The sequence below is a fragment of the Drosophila obscura genome, unplaced genomic scaffold (assembly GCF_018151105.1).
Source record: "Drosophila obscura isolate BZ-5 IFL unplaced genomic scaffold, ASM1815110v1 contig_137, whole genome shotgun sequence".
NCBI lineage: Eukaryota > Metazoa > Arthropoda > Insecta > Diptera > Drosophilidae > Drosophila > Drosophila obscura.
Window position 1 is genome coordinate 1461774 of NW_024542721.1, and position 27248 is coordinate 1489021.

Sequence of the window (27248 nt, forward strand, 5' to 3'; positions counted from 1 at the left end):
GACTGTACACACCCATGCGTCATCACAACGGTCCAGTAGCAGGACCAAGTGAGTTGGGGTGGGGGGTTTTCACCCTCTCCTAAACTACCGCCTTAACCTAACCTAACCTATTATTCGACTCACTTCTCATCCATGCAACCACAATGTGCCACAGTGAAACGTGGCCGGGTACAGCTAGTAAATTATAAATTTTGCTTAATACTTCGGTTTTACGAAGAAATATTCAAACTTTTCAAATCCATCACTGAGCGCTGATCAAGTTTTCCTGGTGAACGCGCCCAATTTCTGTGAAGCCCAACGCGCAGCATGTCTAGGAGTCACCAGATCTTTGATAACCACCCTCCAGGCGGCTCTAGAGTCCATTGACATTTCAAATATCTATGTCTACCATTTGGCCATAGAAGCGTATACGGAAGACACCATCTCTCAAAACCACACAACCACACACACTTCAATGGCAGAACTACCACAGAGTGATCCAAACCTTGATAGAGCAGGCAATTCTTACTATCCTAATCTAACCTGAAATTGTTCTAACAGGTCCCATGCTAAAAAAAATTGAAGAAACAGTTTGCAGTGGCAAACCTAATCAAAGCAAGTTGTCCAATCTGCAAAACAATCTTATTTAAACCAATAAATCTGGGCTTATTCCTCTGCAAAATCCAGCAAATTCCATATAAAAGTTAAAAAAAAATCGTCTCATATCGGTTGTACAGTAGTTTATACTTTTCAATAATATTATTAGCATTGTTCTTTACTGTATTTTTTTTGTATTTTTTATTTAATATTGGTACAAGGGTAAATAAGGTAAATTAATTATTTAGTTCGATTTCAAACTGCTCTGTTGGCATGGTTTGAAGTATGCTGTACTGGTTGACTTGTCTATTTTGACGATTGTTTGCTTCTGAATATATAACTTAATTTTGTTTGTTGATATATAATGGGATATATTTTAAATATTTACTTATTTTTTATTACTTATATATATTTACATGCATTTAAGATCCGCACGATAAACAATTATCCTTATTTTCGAGGGAACAAACCATTTCAGCCATTCTACGTTCTCGGTCTGATTCAATATGCTGAGGGTTATTGGTATTTTCATCAAGCGAAGTTAATCGGTTATAAGACCCATTTTTACCTTTTAACGGTAATGCATTTTGTTTTTTGTCGACTGTAAATTGTATTGCATTGGCAGCTGGTTTTGTGCGTAAATAATACATTCCGGTTTTTAGTCCAGCTTTCCAGGAGAAAAAATGTATGGATGTCAATTTTCCGTAGTTAGGCTCGGCCACATGAACATTAAACGACTGACTTTGATCAATAAATGCACCTCTATCAGCAGCCATCTTAATTGTGGATTTAACTGAAATTTCCCACACTGTTTTATAAAGATCGCGAACATTTTGGGGAATAGTTTCAATATTTTGAATGGAGCCCCTACTTGAAATTATTTTATTTTTCATATCATCATCCCATAAGTCCAACTCTGTTAAATCCCTTAATAAATGATGATTGACCACTTGAAATTCACCAGATAATACTCGTCTCGTATATATATTAGTTGTATATGGTTCGAATGATTCGTTATTACCCATAATTTGGGCAGTAGATGCTGTAGGCATAGGAGCTACTAACAACGAATTCCTAATTCCGTGTTTTTTAATGTCTTCTTTCAGGTTTTGCCAATCCCATAAGTTCGTTGGAGTTTTATCCCACATATCATATTGTAGAATGCCATTGCTTACAGGACTTCCTTTATAGGTTTCGTACGGACCAAATATTTGAGAAAGTTCACAACTAGCTTCTAAAGCCCCAAAATAAATAGTTTCAAATATTTGTTGGTTTAAAAGACTAGCTTCTTCACTTTCATAGGGAAAACGCATTAGAATTAAAGCGTCAGCGAAACCTTGAACACCTATACCAATTGGACGATGCCTTAAATTGGATTTCTTAGCTTCTGGCAAGGGGTAATAGTTGATGTCTATTATTTTATTAAGATTTTTAGCAACAGTTTTGGTTACATCTTTTAATTTTTTGAAATCAAATGTTTTTTCTGGTGTTACAAACATGTTAAGTGCAATTGAAGCTAAATTGCAAACAGCGATCTCATCAGGTGCAGAGTACTCAACAATTTCTGTACATAAATTACTGCATTTAATAGTGCCAACATTTTGTTGATTGCTCTTTCTATTACAGGAATCCTTAAAAAGCATGTATGGGTTACCAGTTTCAACTTGCGATTCTATAATGGCAAACCATAACGACTGAGCTTTCACTGTTCGATTAGCACGTCCCTCTTGCTCATATTTGACATAAAGTTGCTCAAATTTTTCGCCCCAAACATCTTGAAGTCCAGGACATTTATGTGGACACATCAACGACCAGTTTTCATTTGCTTCAACCCGTTTCATGAAAAGATCGGGAATCCATAAAGCATAAAAAAGATCCCGTGCTCGGTTTTCTTCTTTTCCAGTGTTTCTTTTGAGGTCTAAAAATTCAAAAACATCTGAATGCCAGGGCTCTAAATAAATAGCAAAGGCACCAGGTCTTTTTCCACCTCCCTGATCAACATATCGTGCCACATTATTAAATACTCTTAGCATTGGAACTAATCCATTTGAAGTACCGTTCGTTCCACATATGGAAGTGCCTTTGGCACGAATACAATGAACATTAAGTCCAATTCCACCCGCTGATTTGGAAATCATTGCACATTGTTCAACTGATTTAAAAATACCTTCAATTGAATCCGAATTCATTGTCAAAAGAAAACATGAGGATAGTTGAGGGCGATTTGTAGCAGCAGCAAAAAGAGTTGGCGAGGCATGCGTAAAATATCGCTCTGAAAGTAGGTTGTAAGTTTCAACAGCTGCACCAATATCGTCTCCATGAATACCAAGAGCGACGCGCATTAGCATGTGTTGTGGACGCTCTGCAATTTTCCCATTTATTTTAAGTAAATAGGAACGCTCGAGCGTCTTAAATCCAAAATAGTTATAACCGAAATCACGATCATAAATAATAGCAGAGTTTAAGCGATCAGCATTGTTTTTCACAACATTATAATGAAATTCTGATACCATTGGTGAAGAAGTGTTCGTTTCGTGATTGACATTTTTGAAGAGATCCTCGAAGACATCTGAAAAATGTATTCCAACAGATTGTTAATAATAAGAAATTAATAAACAGAACAGGATTCAAAGCAAAATGTGCGCTCTAAGGTTAATATAATATTTATTACATATTTACTTATTTATTGCAATTTTAAAGGATTCAGGGTCTTAAAATGTTCTTTTAGATTTAAGTAAATAACTGTAAGGTTATAGCCCAAAATTTTGGCAGTTAATTCATAAAGCAGCTATACTATAAATGTAGATGTATGTTCGATTTCAGTGGGATTTATTCCACATCTAAAATGTAGATTATACATACACAATGTAGATTCTAAATCTTCTCCGTGTATTGCACTGGGCAGTGTGTGCTAGCGAGAAAGGGAATGAGTAGCGTGGTCTCGTGCTGGAGGAGGTGGGGGAAGCAACTGAAAATTAATTTCTTCTTTCTGGCATAAAATTTATCCAATCTTAAGGCCTGTCTCCAGCACCGCGGAAAATTCCTGCCAGGAATTTACTAGTTATTCCGTGAGGGTGTGGAACATAGCTAAAACAGGGTTGATGAATCAGCTGTGTTTTGTAAACAGTGTCAGTGAATCAGCTGTGTTTTGTAAACAGGGTCAGCTGTAAAATTATGCTAAAATTAAAAAAGGAAAAAAATGCACTCTGATGATGAAGTGATTGTGTTGGTGGCGGCATATATAAATGCAAAACAAAATAGAATAATTTTCATCTCTCTATTTGGTTTTGCAGACAGTTCTTGCACCATTCACTTCAGGAATAATTATTGAACATATATTTTTGAGCTGGGTGTCAGCTGTTTTCTCAGTCCACATACGGTCCCGATAGGCAACTATCGATATAAATCTGTGGATTCCGCTCGTGTTGCTGGATACACACTCCAGGAAAACGTAAACGAAAAATTCCTGCCAGTTTTTTTTATATGGAGTTTGACAGGAATTTTTAAATTCCGCGCTGCTTGATACTATGCTTAAATCAGACACGGCATTCTTATAGATATGGTCATTCTCAGTGTGATATCACATGAGTCTGGAAACAAAATTTGGTTGCTCTAGCTCTTTAAGTCTCTGAGATAGGAACTCATCAAGACGGACAGACGGACATGGCTATATCGACTCGGCTATTGATGCTGATCAAGAATATATATACTTTATGGGGTTGGGAACGCTTCCTTCTCTGCTTTACACACATCCACTTTTACCACAAATACAATACGAAGAGACAATTTTCATAGTTGAAGATGAGTTCTAAACCTGAGATATTCATAAATTGAGTTATTTGTTTGGCTAATGCCTGCTAAGTATGCGAAGAGGCAGTTATCACTGCCGAAGATTAGTTCTAAACTCGAGATATTATTCAGCATCGGTCAGAAGCGGACCGGGTGGAAGCCTTTGCAGACGAGCTGGAGTGCGTGCTCACAATGTCGACGTGATGCTAGTCACAGAGACTCAGCTGATAGAGGGAAGGCATTACACGATGGATGGCTACGATGTATACAGAGCGGATCACCCGAGCAAAAGGGTCAGAGGAGGAGCTGCCGTCATCATAAAGAGTGGAATAACGCACTACCACCTGAACGAATAGTAGCAGTTCCACGCCCTCATGTCTGGACTTTTTCGTCTACAAGTTGATCCCAAGCAACCTGCTCTCAGTCCGTGAGCAGCACGAGCTAAGCTCTGACCACTTACCACTAATCGCGAAACTAACGGCTTCACTCCAGATGATCCCCGCCAAGACGAGAATACTCAAGACTGGAAAATCAACAACGTAGAAATCGATGGGTATTACCATATTATCCTCTGTTGAGCAAAACATTCAATGCTCACAATAATGTTGAGTGCAGCAGTTCAGTGAAATCAATCAAATACATTTGTAAGTATGTGAATAATGTCAGCGATATGGCTGTGTTTCAAATACAACATAATGATGTGAATGCTGCTCGACTATATGAAAACCACGAAATTTTGCGCTACCAAATTGGCCGGTATATCAGCTCAAATTAAGGTATATGGTTATCTTTGGTTTCCAAACTCAAAACAGTAACCAGCAGTAATACATTTAGCCATTCTTCTTGAAAACGGACAGCGTGTTTTTTTTCAACAACGATACAGTAGAAGAGCGTGCCATGAATCCACCTAAAACTACTGTCTGCTTTCCCAGCCGGAAAATCCCCAACAAATACCTCAAATAATAGCCAGTGGCGCAACTAACGTAATTTCACCTTTGTTTGCTATTTGAATTGCCCACTGCATATAAACATTGTAACCGCTTATAATTACTCAATCTATTCGCCTATGCAACCGTTCTTTCGTCTCTTCGTCTCTTGCCTTTCTCCTTTACTTTACTATCTCGCTATATCGCTCTTTCGTTCTATCGATCTCTATTCTTAGCATCGCGTAGGGCACGGGTAATTTGGTCCGTCTGCCCTTACATGCCTTCGCAAAGGCCATGATCTGGTCCAGCACTTGCATGCCTTTGCAATCTCTCGATCTTTTCTGTCGTCGCATATATACATACGCATATATTCGGTCAATTGGTGACACACGAATTGTGGTCTATATATGCATCTCGCTTCCAAGTTTCTTTCGCCATCGTTCTCATCATCTATGCTGCTCTCTCGCATTCTTTCTCTCTATCTATCGCTCGTACTCGGCTCAGCAGCAGCCCGAGCTTCTATCGTTTATTTGCTCTCTCTCGCTTGCATTAGGGCACGGGCAATTCGGCCCGCCTGCCCTTTCTCAGTCTGGTATTGATCTTCATAACGTATCCATCGCTTTATTATATCGGTCACTTTATCGTCTACCTTACATTACCAATATATAATAAATTGTACATTACCCATTGAAACGCTAGACTTTTCTTAACAATTAAACAAGTTTCAACGGCTATTAAAAACGCTTAATAGCCAAACAACTACACTTACGGAATTTTTTGAATTGTGTAATCGTGAAGATACATTCAATTCCTTTGCACGAACATTAATCTTTTCCGAAGTACCACGCTATTTTACATGGAATCAAACAAAACGAGAAAGAACGTGTGAGTCGCTTCTGTGGACGCGACTCTACGTTTATACCCGTACACTCAGTCAGTATATCATTTTTTTTATTTTTATTACGGGATTTTATTTATTGAATCTTCCCTATTAGAGACTTATTTATTTAATTAATTACACTTAATTACTTAGGGTACGTCCCTAGCTAAGTATTATTGTTGGGTGGGGAGGTCTCTTCGCCAGAGTCATGTATGGCTAGTGTGCCAAGTTAAAGACTGCGCAAGTCTATTAGGATGGGCTTGAAGCTTGGCCTGGTACTTTGCTTTCACTTTGGCAATTTAATCTTTAACTGATCCTTCATTCAAGTCTTTATGGTCATTTTCATTCCGTATGTACCATGGTGCCCCAGTGACGGCTCTCTGGATTATCTAAATTACTAACGCAAGCATTTCCCCATAGCTCGGAGCCGTATGTCCAGATGGCTTTGAGAACTGCATTGTACAAAAGTACTTTGTACTCCAGTTTTAGTGGTGAACGGGTGTTTATTAGCCAATGTAGATTACTTGCTTTAAATTTAAGTAGATTTCTCTTCGCTTCGATGTGTTTACGCCAAGTAAGCCTTCTAATCAGATGAACACCAAGGTATGTTACTTCGGTGGTTTGTGGAATGTTGATATTGTTCAGACATAATGGAGGGCAAGATTGTCTGTTTAACGTAAAGGTGACATGCTTGCACTTTTGCTCATTTACGTGTATGCGCTAGTCTGCTAGCCATTTTTCTAAGACCACGAGATGATATGATAAGTGTTCCGTGGCCGTTCTTGGGCACTTGGAGCGACTTAATATGGCAGTATCATCAGCAAATATCGAAGTTGTTGTTAGGCTGTTTGTCGGTAGATCTGCTGTGAATATGATATACAGTGTCGGTCCAAGCACGCTGCCTCGTGGTACACCAGCTTCAATTGGATGATGTTCAGAGAGGAAATCTTTGCATCGTACTCCGAAACTTTTTTGCTGTAGGTATGACTCCAATATTTGTTCTGTGGAAGTAATATTTTGATTTTGTGGATTAAGCCATCTAACCAAACGCGGTCGAAAGCCTGGGCGACATCCAGAAAAACAGCGGAGCAATACTACCGTCTTTCAAATGCATTTCGTATCTCAGAGGTTATACGGTTTACTTGTTCAATGGTTCCGTGTTTTTCGCGAAATCCAAAATGGTGAGTCGGGATGGCACGTTGATGTGTAGGCATTGTTTGATACGATTCAGGAGCAGCTTTTCAAATATTTTTGATAGGCAAGGCAGTAGGCTGATAGGTCTATATGATGATGGCTTGGACTTGTCGTTTCCGGCTTTATGGATCATTGTGATGACTGATTTCCTCCATTCTTGAGGATAATAGCCCCATTTCATCATGCTGTTGAATATCACAGTAAGGAAATACACTGCACAGCTCGGCAATTCTATGATCATTTTAGGGGAGATGAAATCGTGGCACGGCTCTTTCTTTTCCTTTGAGATTTTGTCTTTAATGACCCTTGTGACTTCTCCTGATTGGAATATGATAGGCGGGGAAGCTTCGGGATTGTGGGTTGGTGGGAGCACAAAGCTATTTGTTGCTGGGTGTGGTTTGAAGACGTTTTCTAGATGGACGATTGGTGGGCATACGCCTGATTTAGCTTTCCACAGTAGGAATCATTTGCTAGTTGGGGAGAGTTGCTCCATATAGGATATTTGAGCTCGGTTTTTTCCATCTTCTAGGGCTCTGCGTAGTAGGTGGCTGGCTATTTTTATCCGCTCTTTTATCCGAGACAGGTGATCTGTGTGCTTGCCACTCTCGGCGAAGCCTTCTTTTATCGCGTAGCTGCACTTCATTTTGCCGAGAAATACGACTGCTGTTGGAAAGTTTATTAGATACTAATATTGGTTTTCAGTGTTTTGCCGCCAGTGACATTAAGGATACTAATGCTTCGACTGACCTATCAATGTCATCTTTACAATTAATATTTGGGCAGCTATCAATATGAGAGCTTATGTACTTCCTGTATTTGAGCCAATCTGGTTTGCTAGAAAGTGTGGGCGTTCCGAAAGCTGTGGATGGTCGTAACGGTGAAGTAGAATGGGCGAGTGATCCGATGATAGATCTGTTAAGTGATCTACATTAATCTGAGCTTGCAGCACCCTTCGTGTAACTGCAAAATCAATCAAGTCGGGTTGCTTGTTTGGATCTGTGGGCCAATATGTGGGCTTGCCCGTAGAGACAAAGTCTAGCTTGTTTCGTGGTGTTATTACAACGTTATATAGTTGTCTTCCTTTCGGGTTGGTTAGTCTAGATCCCAATGGGTGTGCTTGGCATTGTAGTCACCAGCTGCTATAAATCGGTCACCTAGCAGGTCGAAGAATGTTACAAATTCTGTTTCGGAAATGCAGGAGCATGGTGGGCAGTATACTGCGGCTAGGTTTAGGTAGCCGCTCTGAATTTCAATATGAATTGCTGTTGCCAGTAGATAAGGTGTAGCAAATGAAGGCAATGGATAGTGCCTAATGCGATTCTTGATCAGAACGGCTGTACCTCCATGTGCCTAACCATCGGGATGATTTGTCGCATAGAAGTTGTAGCCATCGAGGTGAAAATAGTTTTTATTTGTTAGGTGAATCTCTGATATGAGCATGGCGTCAATGTCGTGTTCTCTTGTCTGGACGTTGATATGCAATGACTGCACCATCAAGTGGCCCATGCGACACCAAGCCGAAGCCTGTTACGCGCGGAACCCAGGCAGAAACGCAGCCCTCCTCCCGGCCAACCGACCGAGGGACGCTGCCGCATGACGCGCGACGCGTGTTACCGAACCGATCGCGAGCATGCAGGAAAGATAGGTGTTAGACTCAAATTCGAGGAAAATTAGAGCTAAACACAACTCAAAGAGCTAAACATGCAAAGATAGCTAAGAAATATAACTAATTACGGGAAAGGTATGTTAGTATTAGTGATTTAAGAAGAGGAAGGGAATTAGTAGTTGATATTATGTGGTAGAGGGAATTGAAGTCCGAGCAAAGTACCCTAAAGGGTTCGTGCAAGGAATAATTCGATCTACAAAGCGGAAGGAAAAAAGGAATGAAGTTTCTAGTAGATCTAATAGGAATCGTAAAGTTTATGCGGCTCAACAAGACAGGGCTATCTACGTCACCCTTGATCAGGTTGTGCATAAAAATCACACCAAGCATTTTTCTACGACTAACTAAGGTTGGAAGGTTTATTAAAAGCAATCTACGAGGATAAGATGGCAGTCTCACACCTGCATCCCAGTTAAGGCCACGCAGAGCAAAAAGTAAAAAGTTTTTCTGGACTGATTCTATACGGTCCTGGTGTACTTTGTACTGGGGGCACCATACACAAGAGCCGTACTCTAAAATCGGACGAACAAGCGAGATGTAGAAAGTCTTCGTTATATAGGGGTCGTCAAATTCTTTTGAACACCTCTTTATAAACCCAAGCACACCCATGGCTTTATTTACCATGGTAGAAATGTGTTCAGAAAACTTTAACTTTGGGTCTAATTTAACACCAAGATCATCAACCAACGTAATTCTCTCAAGAGAACCACCGCAGAGGCTATAAGGAGCCAAAAGGGGGCTGGAGCGATGAAATGTCATTACTTTGCATTTCGAGGCATTTAGGTGTAACATATTTGCACAACTCCATGATTGAAAGTTATTGAGATCGGATTGCAAGCCAGAGTGAAATGAAATGTCCTTATACTGGACACAAAGTTTAACATCATCCGCATACATGAGTACTCGAGAGTTTGTTAATACTGAAGGCAGATCATTAATAAAGAGTGTGAATAGCAGGGGGCCTAGATGGCTGCCCTGTGGTACTCCAGAAGTAACCTTAACAGGTGAAGAGAAGGAGTCTTTGAAGAGGACTCTTTGAGACCTAGAACGAAGGTAGCTAGAAATCCATCTCAAAAGATTAGGCGGAAACCCTAAAAGGTCAAGTTTTTGTGCTAAAAGGGAATGGTTTACAGAATCGAATGCTTTACTAAAATCAGTGTAAATGACATCCGTCTGCAAGTTACCTTGAAAGCCTTTAATGATAAAAGAGGTAAACTCTAATAAATTTGTGGTTGTTGATCGTCGCCTTATAAATCCGTGCTGAGATGGAGATATAAGTGATTTGCAGAAATGTTGCAAATGCCGAGTTAAAATTTTTTCAAACATTTTAGGAATAGCGGATAACTTAGATATACCTCTATAATTATTTGCATCAGACTTGCTACCTTTCTTATGGAACGGAATAATAAAAGATTCCTTCCAGATGGGGGGAAGCATGAAGAGTTAATGAATAGGGTGAATAGTTTAAGCAAGGGTCCACACAGAGCGTCGGCACAGTACCTAAGTACACAGCCGGGAACTCCGTCGGGACCTGGTGAAAACACCGGCTTAACTAGTCGAAGATCATGAAGCAGTGAGCTTTCATTTAACAAAGGGCTGAAGATGCCATTCGACCTTGGTAAACTGTATGGATACGTCTGACCAGAGTAGCTTTCATGAGAATAGGTTGTTTGGAAAAATTTGGCAAAAAGATCGGCAATTTCCTGATCATTGTTTGCTGAAATATTGAGAAAAGATAACGAGGATGGTTCTGCGGACGTTCTACGCTTACTATTTACGAAGCTGTAAAATTGTTTAGGGTCTTGTGAAAATCGTATCCTGCATCGAGATAGGTAGTTTTTATAGCTTGAGCGTTAAGAACGGAGAAATTTGACCGAGCTATTACATAGTGAGAAAGAGAAGAGGGAGAACCAACTTCTCGAAATTTTTTATAAAGTCTTGATTTTAAATTTTTTAGACTGGATAACTCTTTGGTAAACCAAGGAGGTTTTCCAGATCTAACCGGACAAGAAAGTGGGACACAAGAATCAAAAAATGTGTCAAGTACATTGTAAAAAAGGTTTGTGCCTTTCATAACGTCAGTGCACAAATACAGAGCGGACCAATCAAAATCACTAATGAGGTTATTAAGCTTCGTAAACTCGACTTTACATAAGCAGCGGACACGTTCAGATAGCCTACCCATTCGATCCAATACAGTAGGGCCAATATCGACTGACACTTCGAATGTAGGATGGTAGGAGTCTTCAGGTATATTGAGCGGAAGGGCTCGGGTTAACAACGCTATAGTCGGATCCGAGACAAAGCACAGATCAAGCAATCGACCCAAGGAATTTTTCACATGGTTGACTTGAGACAGGGATAGGTCTAGCAAGCCGTCGATAAAGTCATGTCGTGACATGGGCACAAGGTTATTAGACTCGTTTACTGAAGACCAAACAGTACCTGGCAAATTGAAATCACCAAGAACTATCATATGGTCTTTTTCTGATAGCGAGGAAGAAACTGGACCATGAAATGTTCCGACGTGAAGTTTGAGGCCACTGCAATAAGGACCCCACCTCCACGTCGAGACAAACGGTCATTTCTAAAAATTGTGTACCGACCTGCCAAAACTTCGGAACTAAGGATGTCCGGCTTTAACCAGGTCTCGGTGAACACAATAACGTGGGATGAGAATGCGAGACTCTCAAGGAAAAGAGTGCTGAGCTTACTACGCAAGCCTCTAGCATTCTGGTAGGTAACTACAAGAGAGGAAGTTAGTTTTTTGGATGGGTGGAAGTAGATGTGGAAGATGAGGATGGAGATGGACCACTGGTCTGAATGCTAGGAAGAGTAATGGGGGGCCTATTCTTTTTCTTAGCCTTAAACTCTTTAACCACCAAATGCTCTGGCCAAAACTTGGCGGAAAAAATGGTTTCAAATTGAGTTGGGGAGACGCTTATCTTGAAGGAAGATATCTCCCTGGCTTAAGAAAAGTTAAATTTTTCCACCTTTAAGCCGACGGATTTTATTTTGCTTTGTATAAAAGCGGTCACAACATTGGATGTGAGGTCAGGGGCTAGCCGCGAGACAAAAACTTGTCGCTTTGGTGGGACTCCTACCAGTGGTTTTGGCACCACAGGCCTAGTACCTGTGATGGCAGTATCCGGTGGTCCTGGACATCTATTAGCTTGTGGGTGCGAAACTGAGGGGAGAGTTAAAAGGTTGGGTGCGGACTCGATGGACACGGACTCTACAGACATTTCTAACTGCATACTCCCCGAAGTGACGCGTTCGGCTCCCGAATCTGCATCACCAGCAGCGATCGTTGCCCTTGGAGTAGGAAACGTAATCAACTGCTGCACTAAGGGAGTGGTCGGAGTAAGTTTTTCAGATGCCGGCGGACATGAGGCAGTCGGCACTTGCAAGTCCCGCGGAGTAGACTTCTTGCGCCTCGGAGACTCAGCCAGCAGCTGTAAACTGCTGAACTGAGTGTTCATGGCCAAGAGCCGATCATATTGCTGTTTAAAGCCTACGATCAGCTCTTTGAGGCCACTCCGCGTCTGCCTCATGAACGAACGCATGTCGTTTTCCACAGCACGGCATTCCTCACAACTATAATGTAGGCCCTTGTTTTGGGAAATGGCGTCTCCTACACGGCCCGAGATCCCTACACATTTTGCGTGCACTACGCTTTCGCAAAGCCAGCAGGGGATATTGGGCTGGTCATGGGTGATCTGCTTCTTGCAGGTTTTTTTGGCACAGACGACAGAAAATTCCATATTTATGTCTTTTATTTTTTTTTTTACTTTGGTAAAAAAAAGTTCAAAACAAATAACAATCAGACCACTGTGCAGAGCAAATGCTTAGAGCAATGCTTAAATAGGAATCGGTAAACGATGAGAGAGGAAAGTGGTTGCAGCAACAGCTTATAAGTGAGAGCGTTACTGCACAAAAAGTTTCAAGAGCGAGAGCGAAAGAACAGTTATTGAGAGTTAGGTGATAGAGAGAGTAATAGATGGCAATAACTACGACAAAGAGCGGCTAAATGTAATGAGAGGGCGTACTTACGAAAAGCAACAACACAAACACACGACTAACCGACGCACAAAATTTATTAAATAAGTTGTGTTTTAACACAATTATCAGGCATGCACCCGCGGTAAAAGAATGACTTTAATGTAAGATAGTTAGAGAGTTAAATTATAGATAAAAAACACCGGCTGTTTAAGTTAAACAAAAGGAAAATGCGGAGCGCAAAAAAAAAACACGTCTGGTCACTACGAAAGAGAACGAACGTTGTTGAGCGAGGAACTGAAAGATCTCGCATTTTTTCTGCGAAATGCGATTTGCATTCCAGAAACATATATTTAGACAGGCCATTTTAACAGATTTCTGTTTGATTAGGAGCTCCAGGAGGAGATTTTGGTGACGCATAAGCTCCTGCATCGTTTGTTGTATTGCTACCATTGTGTTTGTTATAGTTACCAGCATTGACTCAATTCCACTAGGCAATTGGGATGGATTAGCAGGGGTATGTTGGGCAGAAATTTCTGGGATCTAATTTGATGCCTGATGCTGCATTATTCCAGCTGTGGTTGGTTGAAGTGTCGGCTTAGGGACTGAGGCGTACGACCCGTTGTTGTAAAAAACGCCTGAGCAAAAGAAACTCCTGGAGTCGTATTTGATGGTATATATGGTAAGTTTTGTCGGACGACAGGATTTCGAGCTGCAGTTATTTGTTGGTTTAGGCTATTTTTCAATTTTTTATAGACAGGACAACCTCTATAGGTGGCCGTATGGTTTCCCCCACAGTTGCTTCATTTTTTGGCAGATGGGTCCTCCTTATTTACGGGGCAGGCCTCAGTGAGATGAACATCACCACAGGCAACGCAGACTGCCCGTAGAGTGCAATAGGTTTTCGTGTGTCCATATTCCTGGCAATTTGTGAATTGGACCGGTCCATTTCGTTTGTGTGGTTCCTCAACGGTGATCCTACGGTGCAGTAGATATTGAAGCTTGTATATTGGGTGAACTTCATTTTTACTTATAGGCATACATTCAGGTGTCAGTTCTACTTTGAACATTGGTTGGGGAATTTTATTTCTATTTATTATGTTCATAGCCATTTTGACTTCGAAGCCCTTATCGTTAAGTGCATCTATTATCCCATTGATTGGGACTGTTGGTTCGATTCCTGTGATAACCACTTGTAATCCTTTGTTACTTTTAAGTTGGTAGGTAATTAATTTTTTTCATTTTCAAGGTATTTCGCAACTGATCGATAGTTTTGTTCGTCATTGACTTGTATTTTAGTTTCATTTATGGACTTTTTATGGACGTGGCATAGAATGTGTTTGCGCCAATTGTATCAGTTATTTTTTGACCAGTTCAGCACAATTTGCCTGTCGAACATAAATAGGTGGCGGTCTTAATTTTTTGGCCTTGGGTGTTTGGGTGATCTCATCTTCATTTGGGACACTTAGTATCGCAAATCTATTGTTTGCTAGTGCCTTATGTGGCACAGTGTTCTCGGTTATTTTAGTTATTTTAGCTGCATTGTTGTTCTTCACATTTTGTGGGCTCAATTTTCTTTTGATTTGCACATAGCGATCGAGCCCAGTCTGAATTAACGCTCCGTTAGCATTTTTTGAACTTATTGGTTGGGAGAGTTGGGGCTTGTCGCAGTGGGTCGACAGTATCGGGCGCTGAGCAATTGCAGTGGTTGTTGTTGTGGTTGTTGTCGTTGTTGTGGTCGAAGACACAGTTTTGAGCGAGGGCATTGTACTAGTTGTTGTCGATATTAGCAAATCGCTGGTTAGGCAGTACGAGTCGGGGGATGGGCACTGAGCACTCCATGACCCACTTTGCAATGCAGGAGAGAGAGAGAGCGTGCTCTCTCCTCGTTCACTTGCAGTGACGCAGTTTTTGTTGGTACTGTTGCCTTTGTCGAGCGTATAGAGAAGTAAGCGTTGTTTTTTGCTTGCGAGAGCCGACACTCGTCTTGTTGCTGATGCCGGGCTTGGCTCATTTTGGCTTTGGTTACAGTGCTTGTGCTCTTTACCGAGCTGGTGCTCTTATACGTTGAGATTTGTCCTTTTCTATTAATCTTTATTACACGATTGGATGGTATTCATGGGTAGCACGATCACTACTACCCATGACTATCCCGAGCGCTTTTTCGCGAATTAATTTACGATTAATCGCTATTAATTGATTTTCACGGCGGAGCGATACAAAAATACGTCTGACGTCGTTGACGGTTGACGGTTGACGTATATAAATTTGTGAGCTTATGATTTATGTAAAATTTTTTTGCTACATCTGTTATCTACATCTACAATTACAATGTCGATTCCACATCTAAAATGTAGATTATACATCTTCTCCGCAAAGGTTGCGCACTGCACAGGGCAGAGTGTGGGCGAGCGAGAAAGAGAATAAGTAGCGGCAGCAGTGCTGAAGAAGGTGGGGGAAGCCATTGAAAATTAATTTCTTTATTCTGGCTATAATAATGATCCGATCTGATTCAGATTCGGCATTCTGGTAGATATGGCCATTATCTACGATACTATGTGTTTAGTTTCCTGGTGTCTTCAAAATTGTGGCTGACACAGATTTTCGTCATTTGTAGGGGCGGGGCAAAATTTTGTAATACACTTGTAGCAGTGTGATATCAAATGAGTCTAGAAATAAAATTTGGTTGCTCTAGCTTTTATAGTCCCTGAGATCTAGGCGCTCATCAAGACGGACAGACAGACATGGCTATATCGACTCGGCTATTGGTGCTGATCAAGAATATATATACTTTATGGCGTCGGAAACGTTTCCTTTTCTGTGTTGCACACATCTTCTTTTACCACAAATCTAATATACCCCTTAACAGTTCGAGTACGGGTATAAATATATACTCTGAGTACCAGGTGTTGGATAGTGTTGCAGCACGAATGCCGCGACACTCGTCAGGAATAGTTTTTGAATTGTTTACATACCAGAAAAAACTTTTTTTGTCTCCTTATGTAGGTTAGAAACTGCAATCCGAGCAGCTAAAATGGCATAGTCGGCATGATTGCAAGTTAAGCCAGCTGAAATTTCGGCAGCCAAATTGTCTAGTTCTTGCGTAGTAACACCACAGTACAAACCGTTAATTACTTGAAGTGTAATGGACACCTAAAAATGAACAGGTTGATTAGCTTGCACATTATACACTATTCTTATTTATTTTATTTATATATTTTCACTGTTGAAAATGTTTCAGTAATTGCCAAATCTGAATTTATTTTGTATGCCGCCTAGTTATAATGGCAGGTTTCTCGGGTTATAACTCTTCGGTAGTGGCCTTTGACATATTCTCTTTCATTTTTAATATAATTAAGCTCAAAAGTAGAGCTCTTTCCGATTGTTTATTTATAATTTCCATATAAGAAAGGTTTGGCTCATTAAATGTAGAGATTTTTGTTTTTGCTTCGGATGTTAATATACTTTTTGTCCCAATTTTAAATAATATATAAACGAGAAGTAACGTGCGAGTCGCTTCTGGGGACGCGACTCTACTTATACCCGTACTCAGTCAGTATATACATTTTTGAGCATATGATTTTTAGAATTTTAGAATTACAAAAAAAAAATTTTCATTTTACATTGTTTTGCTACATCTGTTATCTACATCTACATATATTATGTATATTCTACATCTAACATGTAGATTATACTTTTACCATTTATTTAGATTCTACATCTCCTCCGCTAGGGCAAAGACAATATAAGTATAAGATACGTAAGGCTCATACATTTCAATTGCCATGTGTGCGTATGTGTGCGTACTTGTGCCAAGCGGACGATTTTCGAGACGGAAACCTTTTTATGAGTTGAGAAACGAAATTATATACCGGCGTTGAATACGTCGCATCCTGAATACCCTAATGGCAATTATTCCAATGTGATTCATGGAATTTCATGTATTAAATATATTATGTATTTTTATATATGTATATCCGATCATCATTATCGAATATACCATCTTAAAATAAATTATCGTTGGAGGGATATACATAAACAATATAACAGTTTTTTAGTATTGGGGTGGTAAGCGTCTTGAAAAATTAACTTACACTTATAAATTGAAGGGTATATTTCGACAGCGCTGCAAAAAAAAGTCGTCGCGACGACTCGGCTCGGCTGTCGCATCGGCAAAGAACCAACTTCGTGTGCCTTCGTATGCTGTATGCATACAAGAGAGCGGCTGGCTCTAGAGCGCTCTCTCTCTCTAAAAAATTTCAAGAGAGCCTGGAGCCAGCTCTAGAGCCAGCCTCGAAAATTCGTGTGCAGAAATTTCGTATGGCGTTACGCATCTTATACTTATATTGTCTTTGGCTAGGGGTTGCTCACGCACTGAACGCGGCAGAGTGTGCGAGCGAGAAGGAAAATGAGTTGCATGGTCGTGGGCAGGGGAAGCAACTGAAAATTAATTTCTTCATTCTGGCTATAATTATGATCCGATCTAATTCAGATTTGAGTACGGGTATAAAAACAGCGTGTTTCTAACAGTTTTTTGGTTTTAAACTATTGATAGTAATTAGTTTAAGTAATTATACCCGTACTCAAAAAAGAGTTAAGGGATATATTATATTTGTGGTAAAAGTGAATGTGTGCAACGCAGAGAAGGAAACGTTTCCGACCCCATAAAGTATATATATTCTTGATCAGCATCAATAGCCGAGTCTATATAGCCATGTCCGTCTGTCCGTCCGTCTGTCCGTCCGTCCGTCTTGATGAGCGCCTGGATCTCAGAGACTATAAGAGCTAGCGAAACCATATTTGGTTTCCAGACTTGTGATATCACACTGCTACAAGTGTATTTCAAAATTTCGCCCCGCCCCCTTCCGCCCCCAGAAAGGACGAAAATCTGTGGCAGGCACAATTTTAGAGATACGCTAAAAACGCAGTATCGTAGAGAATGCCCATATCTACCAGATTGCCGAATCTGAATCAGATCGGATCATAATTATAGCCAGAATGAAGAAATTCTTTTTCAGTTGCTTTCCCCGCCTCCCCAGCCAACACTAATCATTCTCTTTCTCGCTCGCACACTCTGCCGCGTTCAGTGCGCGAGCAACCCCTAGCGGAGGAGATGTAGAATCTAAATGGTACATGGATAATCTACATGTTAGATGTAGAATATACATAGTATATGTAGATGTAGATAACATGTGTCGCAAAAAGATGTAAAATTTTTTTTAATACTAAAATTCTAAAAAATTATAAGCTCAAAAATGTATATACTGACTGAGTACGGGTATAAATAGAGCCGTGTCCCCAGAAGCGACTCACACGTTCCTTCTCGTTTAGTTTAGAATTTTAGTCTAACATCTATCTTTCCTGCATGCTCGCGATCGGTTCGGTAACACGCGGCGCGCGTAATGCGTCGAATGGTGTCGCATGGGCCACTTGATGGTGCAGTCATTGCCTATCAACGTCCAGACACTTTATTCGCCTGATTTTGCTTCATCGGATTATTATCTTCTCTCTATCCTCAAAATATGGCTCATTAATAAAAAATTCAGCTCACACGAGGAAATCAACGACACCGAGGGGTATTTTGAAGACCTTTCGGAAAATTATTTTTCGGACGGGATAACAAAATTGGAAAATCGCGGGAATAAATGTATCGTCCTAAGAGGGGACTACATAGAATAAAATAAAAAGAAAAATTTTAATTAAATTTGTTTCATTCCCAAGGAGGTTACTTTTCACTCCATCTAGTACCCCTTAACCAAAGACAATATAAGAATAAGATGCGTAACGCTCATACATTTCAATTGCCATATGAAAGCCAATTTTTCGGCAAGCGACGAAATTCGCACCATCTCGCTCGCACAAATGCGTACTTGTGCGAAGCGAACGATTTTCGAGACGAAAACCTTTTTATGAGTTGAGAAACGAATTTGTTTACAGTTGTTGAATACGTCGCACGCTGAATACCCTAATGACAATTATTCGAATGTTAAGTCATGTATTAAATATATTATGTATTTTTATATAAGTATATCCACTCATTATTATCGAATATACCATTTTAAAAGAAATTATCATTGGAAGGATATACAATATAAGAGTTTTTTATTATTGGGGTGGTAAGCGTATTGCAAAATTAACTTAAAATTATAAAGTGAATTCATAATAAAGCATAAAATAACTGTTCGGCTAAGCGCCAGCCCATGGCAGCACAAAGAGTAGTTGATCATATGTAACATCTCTTAATGTAATGTCTCTCTTTATAACGTTTTGTTTGCTTGTGCTTATGCTCTTGCTGATGCTTTGCTCTTTCTCGGCGTTCGTCAGCCGCTGTGGGAGAGGCTCGTCAGAGAAAGCAGAAGACACTTCAATATCAATCACCACCGTTATTAAACGTTTTCCTGTCTGGTCACTGCCTGCCAAAAGTTCCATACGCTCATAGCATAAATATATCGGCTGAAAGCGCAAGAGGTGGTCCCTTTTTGCAAGCAGTCATGAAAAAACCGGTTGTTAACGGACACGCTTAAAAAAGGAATCGAAAAGACCCTTCCGCTTCGTTTTTTCGCTCTTCGCTCTTTGCTCAACCAACGAGAGTGTCTTGTCGCTCTCCTTATGCATTCGTTCACTTGAGACACTTCGTTGAGCCGAAAGTGTCTTTTGCGAACGTATGTGTGTGTGTGTGTTCTGCGCGCGTGCCTCATTTGTTTGTTTTCGTTGAAGCGTGTGGATCAATTACGATGAGCCGTCAGGGAAATAATAAAGTGCACTTTTTTTTAAATTTGATAAAACTGACAATAAATCGTTGTGCAACGTGTGTGGTGCAAAATTATCTGGCAACCATGTTACAAATTTGCGGCGACATTTTAACACCAAACATAAAGAAACATTCGACTCGTACAATGAAGATATCTCAAACACCGCTGAGCAACAAAAAGGAAAAAAGAAAATAGCCTACGAGGCAAGTGAAGCGGGTATAATTGAATCGCTGGTAAAAATTGTTACCTCTGATGGCAGGCCATTTTTACTTTTAGACAGCGAAGGGTGTCGTGAAATTTTAAGCCCCATATATAATGCACTGAAAATGCCTACAATAACATCAAGAAATATAATGGATCATGTGTGAATGAGGGAGATATCTATAAGAGAAGATATATATAATGCACTGAAAATGCCTACAATAACATCAAGAAATATAATGGATCATGTGTGAATGAGGGAGATATCTATAAGAGAAGATATAAAGGCTTCTTGTAAACGGAAGCTCGTATCACTTAAAATAGATGTGGCAACCAGGATGGAAAAATCCATCCTGGGTATAAATTTACAGATGTTTCAATCCACACTGTCAAAAACGGAGATCGTCGTGAAAACGCTTGGGATGATCCAGTTGCTCGTGTCACATACTGGACTTTATTTAAAAAATAAAATTGTGGAGATTGTTCAGGAGTATGGTGTTGAACTTGATCAGATTTTTAGGTAAGGGTTTATTCATTAAAATAAGCATAAAAGCCAATAAATGGTTAAGGCCATAGAACTGATAAATGATGATGCCACAGAGAAAAGTATAACCGATGATGACAAGGACGAAGATTTTATGGAATTGCTGGATTACATGGCATTCCCAAACGTGCAACTTGTGAGATGCGCAGCGCATACACTACAATTGTGCGTGTACGACGTAAATAAACAAAGCGAGATCAGCCAAAAAATTTCTACTTGCCGTCAAATGTGCAATGTTTTGCGGACCGGAAAATATAGGTATTGTGGGTTTTTGTGTTATCATACATACATATATGACAATAAATTTGACTTATGTAGACGTACCTTGATGGAGAACCAGAGGCACATTCCAACTCTTGATGTCACCACAAGATGGAACTCAACATACTTAATGTTAGAAAAACTATTCGAGCTAAGGGAGTTTGTTTCTACGCAAACTACTGTCGATCTTGACATTGACTGGGTAGAGCTTTATATTGAAGCATTTAAAGACACATATAAAGCAACTCTAACACTGCAACAGGAGCAACTTGCTTACAGCGATTTTTTATACCCGTAATCAAAAAAGAGTTAAGGGGTATATTAGATTTGTGGTAAAAGTGGATGTGTGCAACGTAGAGAAGGAAACGTTTCCGACCCCATAAAGTATATATATTCTTGATCAGCATCAATAGCCGAGTCGATATAGCCATGTCCGTCTGTCCGTCCGTCCGTCCGTCTGTCCGTCCGTCCGTCTGTCCGTCTGACCGTCTTGATGAGCGCCTAGATCTCAGAGACTATAAGAGCTAGAGATTTCCAGACTCATGTGATATCACACTGCTACAAGTGTATTTCAAAATTTCGCCCCGCCCCCTTCCGCCACCACAAAGAACAAAAATCTGTGGCAGGCACATTTTCAAAGATCAAACTAAAAACGCAGTATCGTAGAGAATGACCGTATATACCTGATTGCCGAATTTGAACCAGATCCGATCATAATTATAGCCAGAATGAAGAAATTCATTTTCAGTTGCTTCACCCGTCTCCCCCTGAATGAAACACGTTACTGATTCTCTTTCTCGCTCGCACACTCTGCCGCGTTCAGTGCGCGAGCAACCCCTAGCGGAGGAGATGTAGAATCTAAATGGTACATGTATAATGTACAGATGTAGCAAAAAAATGTAATATGTAAAATTTTTTTTTTAATTCTAAAATTCTAAAAAATCATATGCTCAAAAATGTATATTATATTGACTGAGTACGGGTATAAGTAGAGTCGCGTCCCCAAAAGCGACTCGCACGTTCCTTCTCGTTTATATTGTGGATGGAGCTTAAGCTTAAATGTGAAAAAAGCCAAAACTACATCACAAAAAAATTATTTGCACAATTCGAAATTCGGGAGAGTAAGTTGCTTCAAAACGAAGCCTTGTTATCAGCTATATACATGGACCCTCGAATTAATTTGATTTTATCCGACCAACAAAAAATGATAGCAAAACAAAATTTAAAAAAACTTGCGTTACGTATTTTCAATTTGAATCAAGTAAGATACTATAAATGTGGTAAGAACGTAGAGGTCTCGTCTTCTAGATAGATATGTGTGTAGTTATTTGTTTTTAACTAATAAAATCGTCTTTGTTTAATACTAATTAATGCACTAAGTGTTAATAATGTATTCATAATAACGTTTTTATTTATATTTTTATTAAGTCAAGTGTTACGTCAGAGCCCGTGTCAACAAATGATGTTTCTTCCGCAACAAGCAGTATCGATGCTTCCGAGGAACGGTCACTTCTATCATCATATTTAGATGATATGCAACCAGTGCCTCAAGTCAAAGGAGAAGAAGTACCGGACAAATTGTCTAAAATTTACATGGAAATCGAAAATTTCAATGTTGTGTTTGGCCGTTTACCACTAAAAAGTGATATCAAACAATTTTATCACGACAAAAAGTTTAAGTCGCCACAAATAAGTGAGCTGGCACAGGTGGTTTTAGCCACACCGGCAACTCAGGTGTCGGTAGAAAGGTCGTTCTCAGCCCTTAATTTTATTTTAAATGAGAAGCGCACCTCTTTAACTCCCGAAAATATCAATTCAATATTAGTTGTTAAGCTTAATTCTTAATTTAAGCGAACAAGAAATATTTGAAATATGTACATATGCAGCTTTAATTTTTTGTTTTGTTATGAAGAATATGTGGAAGTATGGATATTAAATCTTTTAAGTTTATAAATTTGCCTATGATTTCGTATTTACATTCTCGTTCTTCGTTATCCCTTCCTCTTCCACGCTTTGCCTGCGAGGGAATATATAGTAGCAACAAAAAATACCTAACGCAACTACAACAAAAAGACACTTCGTGCATGCAGCTGGCTCGATTTGCTCAGTGACTGATGCTCAGTTGTTGAGCGCCGAACGAAGGTCTCTCGCTCAGACTGTTTTCGTAGGAAAACACTTATGCTTCGTTCGCCGCTCAGCACGAGACCGAAAACACGAGAGCAAAAAAAATATGTGTTCTGTTCAGAAAAAGAGCACGTCTGTTTCATTTTTCTGTCTTTTCCGCGAGCAGACAGCATAAAAAAAATTGGTTGAGCATCTTTTTCGAGCTCTGCTTTCAACAGTCTTGAACCGGCCCCGCGTCTTCAATCGACCCATCATAAACTCTCGCTAGCAAATCCACACCTTTCACTATTTTTCGATACAAAACATATCTTTATAAAATGAAGTCCAGTAACTGAACAATCATCGTCATTCTTATACCTCGCAAAACAACGCAACAAAAGCTCAGTAGCTCAACAATAACAATAAACAATTTGGATCCATCAGAAAATGTCAGTTTGGTTCCTTAAGGAAATCTGGACAGGACATTACCAGGATCTTGTGTCTAATTTATAAATAATTTTTGTAACCCAACCTCAAAATTGGGTCTGACAAAATTGGTCTGGACAACAACAATTTCCGTTTTCATGTTAACAGCTGTTAGTAGTAGTAATCAAATCTGTTACAAAACAAAGCTTGTATGTAGGAGGTGGCGTTAACCCGTGTCAGACGGGGAGGCCAAATAAATCTTTCAACTAATCAACACGGTTGAAAGTAACTTAATATATAAAAAATAAAAAAAAAACATGTTTTATTTTACTATTATCTTCCAGAAAAAATATGATTCTTGATAAAAGTTTCACCTCAAAGTCTTTCTAACATATTGTCCAATCTCGGTTAACAGTATGTTTTTAAGCTTTTATTGCGGAATTTGGTATTTGTTGTTTGGTAAGTCCTCCACGGACTTATAGCAAAAAAAAAAAAAAACAGCAAAGGTTTTTCCATTAAATAACATTGCAAAACAATACTACATATTTCATACATGCACAAATAAGTTTTATGCAGATAGTCCTACCCAATTCGCATAGCTTTGCAATTTTTTACCCCAACCTTGAAAACCACTTCTTGTTTTAGTAACGCAATTTTAGGTCATATTTTGTCAAAGTCGTACGCTCGTTTATTCCCATTTTTTGGCAATATATTGCCAATATATCGGGCTAACCAATTCATGTTTAACAATGATAACACTACTCGACAAAATTGAACTTTTTCTTTCCGCTGAGGACCAAAATGACTTTTTCTGATAGAGTTCGGGATTTAAAAATGTTTGTAGAAATTTGCTTTTTTTATGGTTTAGTTTCTTTGTTAGAATTTTTCAGAATTGGTATTTTTTCATGTTTTTTTCAGAGGTAGTGATTCTATTTTTCACATAACTTAAGTATCTTATATCTGGTTGCATAGAACTTTGCAGTTCTAAAAAGCTGACAAAATTTGGAAAAAAATACCCCAAAAAATATGATGAAATTTGAATTTGAAAGCTTAATATCTTCAAGGCGTTAAGCTGCAGCTAAAAAGTGTCTGGGTCGGATTTATAGCTGCATTTGTCAGCTTTTCAGAACCTCAAATTACTATGCAACCAGATAGAAGATACTTAAGTTATCTGAAAAATATAAGCATTACCTCTGAAAAAACACATTACCAAAAAAAAACCATATTCTTTTAAAATTTGTAAACCCATAAGTCTATAAGAAAGTCATTTTGGGCCACAGCGTAAATGTCATGTTCTTTCCTTGTCATCAAGCACCCAAATCAAAATTCAAGACGCACGTCTGCTAATGTAAACGCATTTTCAGCTTCATTGCGTCTATTCCGATATCGATAGCAGACGCGCCCAGTGTAAAAAGGCTATTAAGAACAGAATTTTCCCCTTGCCAATATTGATATCGATAGTTCACCGGTCAAATGGGAATTCGCAGTTTGTTACTGCTTAGAATTTTTTTGGTGATGTTAAATTGGGGGCCTTTAGAAATAAATTTATTAATTAAATTAGGATATACGAAAATGAATTTTTAATTATATAAATAATAACTTAAAACATCAGCGGGTTTTTTTATATTTTTTTCCAGCTCCTGCAAGTTTTTATTTAAGTGCTATGTGCGATTCGTTTCGTGAGCTCACTAGCAACCGGTTTCAAATCGTAAAAATCTTGCGATTTACGAAAACCGGAGTATGTTTTTTTTTCGATTTGACTGTCAAATCGTAACTATTTGCGATAACCGGAGAATGCTGACACATTCATATGGTATAAATGCGTAAATTTTAGACTAGCCAAGCCACGCCCCCTTGCTAAATATGTACATATATTCATATGCACTGCATATTATGCAGTTAGTTAAATATTTTCATATTTAACGAAGCAATTTTCCCTATTTTCAAATGGGGCAACCATTTCAGAGGAATACACTAATTTTAAGTCCGGAACGGCTATCATCCGGGAAGCTAACAGCATGTTGAACAAATCTTCTTTTTGTCGCTTTTCTTATGAACTATAGGTGTTAGCCATTTGCTGGGAAAGCTTTTCTTTCGCAGTTTCGAAAAACGCTTCGATTACATTTCTATTTCATGATTCAAAAACCTAAAAAAATTGATTGTTAAATATTTTTACTTGACGTTTTTTGGACCTTAACTTTTCGTGCTATCAGCTCAGAAAGTGCAAAATAAATATTTACAAAAAAAAATTATTTTACTTTTACTAGTATAAATTTATTAAAAACTAAGATTTTTTTTACAAAAATATATTTTGCATGTTGTTCAATTTTATTTCTATTTTTTAATGTTGGTTTTTAGGGTAAAAAAACGAAATTTCGAGTTTGACCGTTAAGGACGCCCCTTCCAGTGACACGCCTACTTTAATATTTCTTTTAAAAAAATATTTTAATTAGATTATACCTAGCCGGGTTCAAAGGTTATTAATTTTGCAACGTGTTTTGAGAAAACGAGCCACTGTGCGGCGAGGAGCTGAGCCAGCAGTCTCCGGTGTCAAAACATTATGTACACTTTATGTACATTATATACTAAGCTTTCAGCCCTTTAAGTAGGGAAAAGATGAAATAAAAACTTCAGTAATTCTCTGCACGAGCAGTCATCTTTATTATTGAAAGCAGAAGCCCATCATATTGCTGAAACCCATCCTATTGGAACTGATAATTCGCGCCCTTTCACGGAGAAGATGTAGAATCTACATTGTAGATGTATATTCTACATTTCAGATGTAGAATAAATATATTAGCTGTATAATAAACATATTAAATGTAGATGTAGACAGATGTAGCAAAACAATGTAAGACGTACATTTTTTTAAATTCTACATAAATCAAAAGCTCACAAATTTATATACCGACTGAATACTGGTATAAAAGTAAAGTCGCGTCCAAAGAAGCAACTTACACGTTCCTTCTCGTTTTTTTAAATTCTTGTTTGTTTGTTTACAAGTTAATTAATTAATGAAGAAAAGGCTCATCTGAAATTGGTTGACAAACCCTCCGAAAATCATATTTTACCGTTTGGAACGTTATTCCAGCCGTTTCTCCATAGAATTTTTTGAAGAATACTTTAAACGACGCCGAATTATACAAGTCGAATTCATGCTTGCATTTCAAACAGAAGTGAGGAGTGAGAGATTTTTTTGTTCAGAGTCTGAGCTCATGAGCTTGGCGGCCCCATAAGCTCAAGGGCCTCGGTGCGCCGCACCGTCTTGCACGTACGTAGCTACGCCACTGAAACGAACTAATTAAAAGGCTATTGATGCCACTGTTGCCAAATCAGTAATTTTATAGTTTAATTTAAACGCTTCCCGATCGTTTTTTTTTTCACGTAGCGGAATACATTCTAATGGAAGCAAAAAATTCAAATTCAATAAGTATCAAGAATTCTGTCTATGCATTCTAATGGAAGCGAAAAATGCAAATTCAATAAGTATCAAGAATGTTGTTATTACTGAGTGGATTGGAACGAATACTTTAATGATTCACTGTAATTTCATATATAATGATCAAAAACTATGCACACATATGTTCAAATATATTTCAAAATCGCAAACTACGAGTATAAATGTCAACGCTTAAATACAAAAAGAACAATAACTTTAATTCAACTTACAGGGTCAACAAAATCCATATTTAAATTATAACACAGCTTCTGAATTCGTGAGGTAATTTTATCAAAATGTACTTCTTCCTGTCTTCCATCTAAAAACAAACTTTGTAAAAACAGGTTCTTACATTTTAATTTTTTGTATACCTCGTTTAACAACAAACAATTTGGACGTTTTTAAAGTTTTATTTTTTAACATTTTTTTCAAGATATTTCACAATTTTTGCTTGTAAAGGTATCAAAAAAAGAGCGCCAAACTATTAGATATACC

At 38.8% G+C, this 27248-nt stretch overlaps 1 protein-coding gene across 1 annotated transcript; it reads right to left on the reverse strand.

Moving 5' to 3' along the window:
* Nucleotides 1–704: 704 nt before the first annotated feature.
* Nucleotides 705–27248, reverse strand: LOC111079652 (ribonucleoside-diphosphate reductase large subunit). The gene is made up of 4 exons (XM_022374908.2): nt 27125–27248; nt 26984–27072; nt 16003–16180; nt 705–3145 (listed from the first exon to the last, which is right to left on the reverse strand). Exons 1-4 carry the CDS (start codon nt 27174–27176, stop codon nt 999–1001), a joined length of 2466 nt encoding a protein of 821 aa, XP_022230600.1. The 5' UTR covers nt 27177–27248; the 3' UTR covers nt 705–998.